Below are 12,277 nucleotides of genomic sequence, written 5' to 3'. Positions count from 1 at the left end.
TCACCTGTCCCTGGAAATTCCTTCTTGTCCCTTCCTTTGTGCCAAAATGAGCATTTGATTATATATCCAATAAAAAGAAAAAAAAAATGCTTAATAAAATCTGTGTCAGTGTCACGATTTGGTTCATATACAGTATGGCTATATGAGTGGGTTTGGTGATCGAAGAGAGAGAAGAGGGAGGCAGGATTTCCTCTTTGGTAGGCAGCATCAAACTATGCTAGCTTAAGCTCCATGAAACTACTGCCTCTGGCTGAGGTTCCCTGGTGGCCTGAGCTGATCTGGTGGCCATGTCCTGTGGCCACTGCCTGCATCTGCCACCAACCACACACTCCCGCTCCCATGTGCTCCTAGTCAGACAGCTACAAGGGAAGTTGATTCAGCTGGCTGGTTTGGTACAAATCTTTCCTCCTCTTCCACCCCACCCATGTCCCAAGACAGTTTGAAGGCTGATCTGGCAGAAGACTCATCTTGTTGCCATGTGATTTCCAGATCCAGCAAAAGGGAATCAGAAAAGGATGGAATAATAAGAGAGGTTCTCCATTTTGGCAATGAATCACCACCACACTTGCCTCACTACAAAGACCGCAACACCCTCATACCCTACCAGTACATTTTTTTTGAGATTCCACCCCAGTTCTTCACTCCACCTCCTGTTAAAACACCAGATTTTATGGTCCACATTGTAAAACAGATCTGTTCAGAGTGAAAAGATTATTTTTAACCCTGATCATTCAGCTGGGCTGCCACAGGTCAGATGTAGCCTGAAGGCAAAGTCTGCAGTCAGGAACAGAAACTCTTTTTAACACTGAGGATGACAAATGAGAAATTACAGTTTAAAACACTGCAATATGTTTTAGACCACTCCAGAGGTTTATAGTTGAATGAAGAAAGTCTGCCTCAGAGACAGAAGGTGATTATTTGAAAGAAACAGTAAAATAAGAGCTATCAGCATTGTTTTGTAAAATAGAACTGCAGACAAACTAGATTACAGTGTTTTGTCTCTCATGTTGTTTTATATTAACAACAGGAGTGAAGTACAGTATTATGATACAAGGCTACTTTAAGGCTATTGTATTGACTACCAGACACAAGCTCCTGAAAAAAGACAAGAAGATACTCATCAATAGATTAATCAGAGCTCCTACAGCAACGATAGCTGATGGCAAGATGTTCGGTACCAACACCGAGCCTAAGAATTTGAGAAGCTGTATGTTACTACTCCATGAGCAGCACACTCATGGAGTCAAGGTCAAGGTTAGTTCTAACAGACCACAGCAGCAAAGATTTAGTTAGCTCTGTAATTAAGATAGTATTCCCAACATTAAATTTAATACTCTGTTGAATACCTTGTTGTAACACTTGAGTTAATAGTAAATTAATTATGTCTTCTGCACAAAATCTTCCCTGAAAAAAAAAAAAAGCTTATATAGGCATCAAAAATCTGAACAGAACAAATTCAGTTTTCCTATTTCAGTCAAAAAAAATCTGTGAATTACATTAGACATCCCATGATTCATACTAGTAAAATATATATACTATCAGCTTATTTGGAGATGAAGATCGATGAATCAATTACATAATATATACTGAAAGAATGCATGCATTATATGCAAGAGCAGTCAAGGATTAAGGAGCATTGAACATGCAATGAGCACAATAGAACAATAATTTAGTTCCCTATGTGTGCATAACTACAGCAATAATCAGAACTCTCTTGATTATCCCCAACCTCCTGAATTTTTTTTTGATTATGTTTATTAGTAACTTGAGATTTAACTTCCTCTTCCACAGTACTCTGCAGGCCCAAAGGTTTAGCTAGTCTGTATCTTCTAGTCATTATTTTACCTTTTACTTCAATTTCTACAAAAAATAAAAGAAAATATTAGCATGATTTAAATACTTCATCTGATGCAAGAACCAGAAGGATGATTAAGGTGAAATGATATTTTAAGTGGGCTTAAGAAGGGCAAGGTGGACACAAAGAAGGCCAAAGACTACTGCCATAATACTCAGCATAGGAGGTGAGAAAGAACCAAGCAAAACAAACTTACATACATGTTAGCATTGTAGGCAAAAGAATATTTTTATCTCAAAAAAACTTAGGGCAAGGAAATAACAGTCAAGGAAAGAGTAACACTCAAGAATGACACATGTTTTATCACCTTGGTGATAAAAGATTATGTATGTGCAATTAATTTTAAAATGCTTTTTAAAAACATGCAGAGAGCCATATTGCCAAAAATATGAAAGACCTATATACGTCAACCTTTGAGTCTCCCTCATCTATCCATAAAGGAGATGCCAAAATCATTACTCCGGATCTTGATTCTCAACTAGTTATCCAATTCATCCAATTCATGCAAATAAAACCCAGACATTTTAAGAAGAAATAGGCTGAGTTACATACATACAGTTATACCTAACAACTCAGGTTTCAACATAGTTTTTTTAATCCTCATATGACAAAGCATAATTTCACTATACTATTCAAAAACAGCATCATGAACACCATGATTCACCCTACAAAAGACAAAACTATTCCTAATTCCAGTTAAGAAATTGAGCACATTGTAACAATTCAAGTGCAAGAAAAGATGGATTTTTTTTCTGCAGCACTGAACTATAAATTGATTTGTTGTTACAATACAAAGTGTACATTAATAAAAAGAATGGTGATGTGAAAAAGTAAAGTTTTATATATGTTTTGTCATATATAACAGGGATGTATTTTGTCAAATGTATCAATAATACAATTATCTACTTTCATATTTTTTAAGAATGGTATTATAAAATAAAAAATTAGGAAAAATGTAATGGATACTAATTTAGACGTCCTCTCTGTCTTTTCTTGACCAAAAGTGCTATTAAGGGAGAAGCCGAAACAGGTGGCACAAAGTATCTTGCCAAAGTTTAAGATCTTCACTGAGAAGAAAAAGGAAAACCATATATGGCGCATAAGGACTTGCAGGTAAAGATTTAGATTTTTGGTTTTCATTACTAGAGTTTCAAAGGTATATAAAAATAATGGGAGTTTACAGGTACACATACCCCTCCCTCCATTCATGGTGGCTAAAGGTCACATCTCCTCTAGAATAAAGTTTCCCTTACTACACCTTCTGCCCACCTGCCCAGTTCTATGCCCAAATGCCACACAAAACACATGCACACATATAGGAAGGACATGCTAGATGTAGTGTACAGTAAAGAATCATCACATGTGGCTTCACATAAACAATTCATGGATGTATTTCCTGAGCTTAGGCTCCTGAAAACTTCCTCTTCTCATTCCTCCTCTATTTAAACCAGGAAGTTGGCTATTCAAATGCCTCAGCTGTGCTCAATAATAGCAGTTCCCACATGGAAAAGATGGTCTCTGAAGTATGTTTCAGAATACCACATCAGGGCATAACATTGTACAGGAATGCTACAACTCATTGAGGATTCTTTGAAGGGAAATTGTTGTAGCTACGCCTTAATTCCATCAGTGTATAGGAATTATCTGCAGGCAGTGTTGTACAGCCAACATTAGATGTGCACGATGTTTCTCCTTCTCAGAAAAACATCACAGAACCAGATGTGCGTAGCAGAAGGACACCTTACCACTTTCCTTCTTGTTACCGCAGCACAACTTGTATCTGTCGTGCAAGTAACAGATCACTGTCCGTACTGTACTAGTTCATATGCCTGGATTTACTTCTTCATTTAATGAAATACAGAAATGCTATAAAAACACTAGAAAGGATCTGTTCCAATGTTGTGCGTGTAGAAATCTTTGCTTGAAAACTGTGTAGTCCTTAGCAAACTAATAATGTTGAATCATAAAACAGACGGTTTTCAAAAAGCTATGGAATTGGCAAAGTTAAGCTCTAATTCATGTGATTATGGCACTAAAGATCCAACTTGTATGATTATGGAACAAAAGCAATCACAAAGCTTGGAACTTCTAATATTCTCACAAACTCAGGTTTTCCATTTTCAAGGTCAATAATACAATCATATTGAATAAACATATCAAGATATGCCAGGCTGAGCAGCTCATTGGGAGCTACCTGCCAACCTGGAACACTGAAGACAGGATTTGGTGGTTTGTTTTGGCTGTGTGCCTCCCCATGCACCTCAGGCACATGGCTGCTCCTCAACAATTCCATGTCCCAAAGTACTTTATTCATTACTTGGTAGTGCTTCAGAGCTCTGCAGAATGGGAAGTGCGCATTGGTCGTAATTCAGTAAGGACTTAAGAGTAGCTGCGGGATGATGTTTCAGTATTTTAGAACTAAACTATTTACCTAAAAGTAGAAGGCATCCTACTTTATTTTGTTTCACCTAAAAGGAAATACAAGGAGCGTTAGGAAGATAAATTGTACATTTAACAAGTCTTTATCAGTAGCATACTCACATGGGTAATCATCCACAAACATGGGGTCAATGTTATGAAGCAGTTCCACTCTGGGGGAAGGTCTTCCTTCACTAGGAGAAATTTCAAAAGGAAAGCTAAATTTCATTAAGATTCTGTGATTTATTTTTTGATGTCCTAATATAGAATTCATATCCATACACTAATTGCTAACAACTTTAATCTGAATGTTATTTTCTAGCCCAGTAGCAACAGCTTTTGCCCCTACCTATTTTCCTTGACTTCACTGCTGTTTACTGGGATTACTCACAATTTTACAGAGCACAGAGCTGGTCCTACCAAAATGGAAAAAAAAAAAAAAAAAAAAGGATTTAATTATTACTTTCTTTAAAAATCATATTTAGCAGCATTAAGTTGGCATTTTAGACTTGTCCTGCTCTCTGAATACCTAAACAAGAATCATCACTCTAGAGTGCTGAAAGCATTTTGGCTGGCTGCCTCAAAAAACATTATGGGAATTGGTTACCCCTCAAAAAAAAAAAAAAAAAAAAAAAAAAAAAAAAAAAAAAGAGAGAGAGAGAGAGAAAGCTCTATCTTTTGTAGTGATGTCACGAAGATTATTCAGATACCTTGAACCAACCTTCTTACCTTCTTAAAAAAAATAATCTGTCTTTCTATTGACTACACAGGGGTGGTACAGAATCAGTCTCCTAACTTATCAATAAACTTTCTGAATTAAATAAATCCCAGTACTAAAAGAGAGTCAGTAAAATAAATTCATTCCTTATAAAGGGCAACATGTGTAAAAGAAAGAACATTGACTTCATCATGATAAATATTAATTAACAGTTAATTTAAACATACAGTTTCAGAAACTTCCAAATAATTTATGTTGTTCTCTTTCTGTTAAAGACCTTCATTGTAGTACTCTAAAAGAGTCACCCTAGGCCACTAAATCACTTAGCATTAAGAATAAAAAACAGCTAACATAAAATTTAATGGACATCTAGTAGAAACCAAAAATGGCTGTTATTTTAGTATATAATTTTTGAAGAAGTACTTTAGAATTAAACAATATTTACACATAATTTAGAAGCTTCAGTATTAACTGATTAAAATTAATATTGTTCTACTCTATTTCTAAAACCATTTCTGGACTTTATACATTTTGATTAAATATAAAATTAATAAGAAAGATCAGATGAAAGATTAAAATTACTTAGATCATACAACCTTGCAATTAATATAAAGTACAATAATTAAACTATAGGTTAATTGGTGGTCACACTCCTAACTAACCATTAGGAGTGGTCACACTCCAAACTATGGAGTGCCCAGCCTTAACAAAATCTAATATACCTGTACTACCACCTCTAGATGGTCCAGTTACAGTTATGGTCAAACTCGCCTTTTCCCATGCGTTAATAGGTAACAATAACATGAACCAATTACACACATTAAAGTACGATGTGAATTTAAAGTATGCAACTGACTCTGTAGTGACTGCTTGGACAGATATTCTCACCTTTCTGTCCAGTTTTTTCAGTACTCTGTCAAAGGAAGTCAAACACTAGAACTATGCTAAGTAGTAAAGTACCTTCCACCAGTGTAATCTACAGAACAAAAAAGTACCTTACTTCTATGTGCTATTTATACATCCAATATTCACACACTATGAGATTAGGCCTCAAAAAGTCAGAACTGAGAATATTGACAATACCAGAGCCTACTATTTTTACTATCATATATCATAGGTAGTTTCCTTTTATGGCTTTTAATCTGTAGGTTGGATGCTGTACAGTAAATGTGGCTATGAATGTTATTGCATAGCAGGTAGAACAAAAGATAAAAATTATACGTGAATTCATTTAAGTTTTTCATGTTGCAGTGGTCCTCTATATTGAATTTATTTATTTATTTATTTTCTTATTTATTTCTGGGATAGAATATTAATATTAGTAACTTGGTAATACCATTTACATATAGCTATGAGATATACTACCTGAGGCTTACAATTTTACCACAATAAGCTCTGTAGTACTGTTAACTGGTAATGAACTGCTTGTTCAGTTTTGGTGTTATTTCCGTAATTCTGTTGCACACAAAAATGGAGGTTTATAGTCACTACTTACTATTCACAAAACAATAGCCAGAGAGGAGAAGGCAGCACTGCACATTAAAGAAAGTGTCTGGCTGATAAGAAAAAAAAAATGACATCAGGAAGGCAGAAAAAAGTCCTGAAGAAAACCTTTCTCTATGCCTAAACACTGTCCTAGTTCCCATTTATGGAGCTCTACAACTGACCTCAGTGTCCCCTGATGCCCTGCCAAGGATATTATGCATTAGGAATATATTCTAACTGATGCAACTAGAATAAGATTCTGTAGGATCCCCATTTTAGCAGTTTTCAGCGTAACCATATCTAAAAATTATTTATTTTTAGAATACTTATTTTTAGGCTCCTCCCCCTAAAAATAAGGAAGTTTTTCTTTTGTCTGGGAATTATTCTACCATATTGACTGAATATTTATTTAAGCAGTTAAAAGGTACTGCTTTCCAAAAATTGCTCAATGTAAGAACATACTGATTGGAACATATTGGACAACATTCAGAGATGGTTGTAGAATCAGCTAGTTTATGCTGAGAATGTCAGTCTGTTTTCTGCTTTTTAAAAACATACAGAAAGATCTATTACTCTTTAGTGAACTTGCACAAAACCACTACATGTGGTCTTTCACTTTTATTGTTGTTAAATAGGCAGAAGGCTTCCTTGGGAAGGAAGAAAAGGTTTTTCAGGGTAAATGTGTTTACCTCCCACAGTGTCACTCAGCAAAAGCATTTGCAATACCTTGTATTTCTCTAGGTCATATCTGTCATATCATTTTAGCGAGGTGGGGGTTGGTCTGTTCTCCCACGTGCCTGGTGACAGGACGAGGGGGAATGGGCTAAAGTTGAGCCAGGGGAGTTTTAGGTTAGATGTTAGGAAGAACTTCTTTACTGAAAGGGTTGTTAGGCATTGGAACAGGCTGCCCAGGGAAGTGGTGGAGTCACCATCCCTGGAAGTCTTCAAAAGACGTTTAGATGTAGAGCTTAGGGATATGGTTTAGTGGGGACTGCTAGCGTTAGGTCAGAGGTTGGACTTGATGATCTTGAGGTCTCTTCCAACCTAGAAATTCTGTGATTCTGTGTACACTTTTATAAAATAATTATATTTCAGATGTTCTGGCAATAATTACTCTAAGCTTTCACTTGCTTTTTTGTGAGCAGTAATTTACACCAAAAATAGAAATGATAATTTTTCCAAACAGGTATTTCGTTTCTCAAGTTAGTATAGCCATTTAGTACATAAGAATTCAAGTTGATCTTACTTTATTTCATCCAATCAAATGTGATATGTCCAACATCACAAAAATTAAAAAAAATGTAACTTAGCAGGCAAGATGTCTCAGTAAAACTTGAAAGCTTTCACCTGCTAACAAGCTTTGGGGAAATACTATTTTTTTTAAACCGCATTTTATCTTGAATCTCTCAGTGGCTACCATACTGATTCATGTCCTTCACCATAACCAGTACCATAATTTTCCATTTTTTTGTTAATGCAAAATTAAACACTTCTTTTGAGCATAGACTTAGTAGACACTCAGTGTTGAAAAATAAAATATATCAAAACAGTGGTATCAACCAAGGCAAATTTCTACATAAGGAAACTAATTTTGCCTTATATCACTATTTCAATAAAGTAGCAAGCATCTGGAAAACAGATGTTTCTTAGAAATGCAAATGCCTTTTGAGATACTTGCTTGGAGACATGCACTGCAGTTTAGATTCCTTGATTAGTTGCACTTTAGTATTGTTTTCCATTAATCATTCTTGATATTCTCAATTACTATTTTTGTAAAATAGGTTAGTGATATTACTACCAAATTTTAGATATCATTTCTAATACATACATGGTTTTAGAAGTTCCAGTTATATTGTTGTGTTATGGGTGATAATTCAAGATGCTAGATAAGTGGAATCTACTGTGATTTGTGTAAGATGTTTATATTTGAGATTTAAGTTTTAGAGTGGAATGTTAAAATAAAAGGATATTGCCCATGCTGTAGCACTCTACTCAGCAGTGGGTGGGAATGGGAGAGCATCAAGAGCTGAATGTGATGAAAGCTGAGAACCTTTGTTGCAAACTGAAGTGGCACAAGGAATCCCAGGTGGCTGCCCTCTGTGAATTTTGGAATGGTGTGATGGATGTCCAAAAACGTGTGGTTACAGTGATACTATACTAAGTCATTTTCAAAAAGAAGCTGGGGACATTAAAAGGAATTGAAATTTAATTTCAAAGGCACTTGGAGGAAGATCAAGTCTAGGAACTACTGGTTCAAAAATATGTTTGAACAGTTTTGCATGGAAGAGCTTTTTTGATGTCCTAGTTTCTTTTACTCTAAAGAACTGCAACAGAAGGGCCAAGATTGGTATGAATTGAAAAAGACTGGGAATGTCTGCATATGGAGACAACAGCAGGAAACACACAGTACAGGCTTCCAGAATGGCCTGTGTTAATGACACCCAGATTAGCAGGTCATCAAGATCCCAATTTGTAGGCCACTTTCCCAAGACACAGATATCTGGAGATAAAGAACAGTGATGCCTTCTGATGACTCACAGGGGTGGGACAGGACTAACAGTACCAATAAGGGGACAAAAACGTATAACCAAAACCTGTGCGTGGTCAGCAAACAAAGAACACAAATGTGAGAAAGAACTTCATTGCTTTCATTCTTTGACCTCTGCACCACTGCAACAGACCCTGGGCACAAGCATTCTGGGGCCCAGATGTGAGATGGATGGCTTAAGAACCCCCATCTTGGTGCCTAGCCACTGGACCAACTTCTTAGACACACATCTTTTGGTGATTGTGTGTCAGACCATGACAGTGTGAGTGAAACCTGTTCTGTTTCAGTTTCTGTTTAAAATCACATTCTACTTCTGTTAGGTCTCCCAGTACGTTCAGGGCCTTCCAGTACCTAAAGAAGGCCTACCAGAAAGCTGGAGAGGGAGGGACTCTTGTTCATGGAGTGGAGTGATAGGAGTGATGGGGAAATGGCTTTAAACTAAAAGAGGGTAGATTTATAAGGAAGAAATTCTTTACTCAGAGGGCTGTGAGGCACTGCCAGGGTTGCCCACAGAATCTGCAGATGCCCCATGCCTGGAAGTGTTTGTTCAAGGCCAGCTTGGATGAGGCTTTGAGCAACCTGGTCCTTGCCAGGGAGGTGTCCCTGCCTGTGGCAAGGGGGTGGAATTAGATGGTCTTTAGAGATCTTTCCAACCCCAAACATTCCATGGTTGTATGACTGCAGTGATACAGTTTTGCTACATTACTAGGTCATCAGATCACATTGGAAGGAGCAGACAAGCTTTGAGTTCAAAGGCCCTGTCAAACAGCTTCTAAGTAGCATACAGATTTCAACCCAAGAGAAGAAGTTCAAACAAGGAGAATAAGAATATTGTATTTTTGCAGTTCCAAGCATTGTATAAAAGAAACTACAGGTAGGTAAAAAGCAATGTAGAGAGGAGATTTTCTTGCCTAAAAGAACCATGTGCTTCTGAACTTACGGTTTTCATGCTATTTGCTCCTAACTGTTAACTTTCTTCTGGTTCTTCAACAAAATTAATCAGAGGAGGTACAAAAGGAGCAGCTGCAGATACATACGGCTTTCAGCACTTAATACTTAGAAGTATTAAGTTTTAATACTTCTTAATACTTAGAAGTACTAAGTGCTGAAAGCTATTAATATTGATACTTAATATTAATCTAATTAGTTCTAATATCAGAACTTATTATTAATCAATATTAATATTAATCAATATCAATCAAAATTAATATTAATCAATGTTGATTTTAAGTACTAATATTAATCAATGTCATGTTAAAAAAAAGCATATGCAGCTATTTGTAAAATACTGGGCAGGAGAAAAAAAAAAACATAAGGTGGTGATATACTATTAATTTCCATTTTTTAAATGAGGTAGAATCTTAGCAATTTATAATTTCACTCATTATGAGCTACCTGGTCCTGTAGTAGCAACATATTTGAACTTTCCATCAGATGTCACAAAAGGGCATTGTTCCTCCGTTGTTTGCTATCCAATATTCAAGTGACCTTTTGAGTTATGATCATGAAATTTAGTACACTCATTTCTCCTGATTATGTGGGAAAATCATGTGAAATTTGACATTTATGCTGCAGGTCAGACAAACAGCAGCCTAACAATTCACAAAAACTGACTTTCCACTTTGGATAGAGGCACCCCAGCTGGCACAACTACAAACATCTGAGGTCACCTATTTTCTGGCTAGTCTTAGTAAACACTGCATTCAGATCCTACAAGAAGAGATAAGATTCAAGTGACACAAGTGTGCAGGGGACATGCAGCTGTTCCTTTTCTTCCCCACATATAGTTTTAATACTGAAGGAAACAGACTGAAGAAGATCAGTCCATGACAAAGAATGCCTGTATAAAAGTGAATCCAAAGTAGGTGGAAATTCTGCTGGCAACTGGAAGAAAAGTTAGTCTGCAATTTAGCAGTAGCCCACAATCTTGCTGATGTTATTTTCCCACGGCAGTGTTAGCATGTAAAACATTTTGCTATCTCTGCCTGGACAGAGGACTCCATTTCTTCCTGGCAGCTAATGGCCCCAGCCTCATTTATACATTTATACATTATCCTTTTTTATACATTATCCTTATCTTCTTCCACTTGGAAGAGAGCCATACAGTATACCTGTTCACAAGACCACAAGATCTCTGCAAACTCCAGCTAGGACAGAAAGCTACCACATAGCTCCTCGTAAACAGAGACAGCACTAAGGAATAAATCAAGCAAGGCATTTTCAAAACAAATAAACATACTAAATGTACAAACAATCTTTTTTTTTTTTTTTTTTTTTTTTTTTTTTTTTTTCAAACTAAAGTAATTCTTGGTCTACAATGCTAAAATACTTGAAATCTGTATTTATCTTAATGAACTATGTAGACCATTGCAGTGGTTTCAGCAACTGCTACATAAATAAGATTTGTGCTGCAGGCTGGAGTGGGAAGCCTGAGAAAGGGACAAAAGGCTATATAACACATAATATACAAAGAAGTAAGTACCCTTACAAGGAATGATCTGTAATACTGGCTGACTGCTATAAAAACAGAACAAAGACTATCAAAAGAAGCAAAACACTAAATTGCTGATGAACAACATTTACAAAATAGAATTGCTAGTTCTTTTGTTCTGTTTAGCAGTATTAAACTTTCCATGTTAAACAATTCTCATGTAATTCAAAACTATATTCAGAGACCAAATAAAATAAAACAGCTTCTAAGAACATAGACAATCAAATTTAGCCCCATCAATTAATACAATACATGTAGCACAGAAAAGGAAGAAACAAAGGAATTTAAGCCAACATGACCAGACAACTTCTGCAAAACCAAGCTTGGCCACAGAAGTTTCAAATTCTGCAGAAACTCAGGTTTTAAGGTCTTTATAATCCATTTTAGTAGAATAAAAGAACAGCTTTGAAAGATGAAGGACTGATTGAATATAAGTTTTGACTGAAAATAGCACAAAGGGGCAAAATCAGAGTTCCTTTTAATCATTTGTTCCAGTGAAAAATCACCTTTACCAGTTAATGCCTATTTCATTTATTATTTTACATTCGATTTACTCAGGTGAACCTAGTGTACCAGTAATAAGCACATATTCAGATGTGCCCAGGGCCCCAGGTCCAATATCTAACATTTGTGATACCATTTTTATTATGTTTCTCCAGAGGAAAAATGTATGGGATTTAACTCATTTTTATTTTAATGCACAGAAGACTCTCCATTATCTGAACTAATGGGGTCTGGGATATCCCATTTAATACAGACAGC

General features: G+C 36.0%; 1 protein-coding gene across 2 annotated transcripts in view; it reads right to left on the bottom strand.

Moving 5' to 3' along the window:
* The window catches only part of LOC116500625 (dimethylglycine dehydrogenase, mitochondrial-like), a 116,492-nt gene that overhangs the window by 19,590 nt on the left and 84,625 nt on the right, over positions 1-12,277 (bottom strand). Inside the window, exons 17-18 of one of the 2 annotated variants that reach the window (XM_032205767.1) lie at positions 4,397-4,467; positions 4,062-4,323 (exon numbers count right to left, since the gene is read on the bottom strand). In XM_032205767.1, coding sequence (XP_032061658.1) covers positions 4,310-4,323; positions 4,397-4,467 — 85 coding nt within the window. In that variant the 3' untranslated portion in view covers positions 4,062-4,309. Of the gene's footprint in view, positions 1-4,061; positions 4,324-4,396; positions 4,468-12,277 lie in introns of those variants that run through there. The other variant, XM_032205766.1, reaches the window with a different exon arrangement.

The sequence above is a fragment of the Aythya fuligula genome, chromosome Z, assembly GCF_009819795.1.
Source record: "Aythya fuligula isolate bAytFul2 chromosome Z, bAytFul2.pri, whole genome shotgun sequence".
Lineage (NCBI taxonomy): Eukaryota > Metazoa > Chordata > Aves > Anseriformes > Anatidae > Aythya > Aythya fuligula.
The sequence above is the reverse complement of the archived record's forward strand: the minus strand, read 5'-3'. Positions and strand labels throughout refer to the sequence as shown.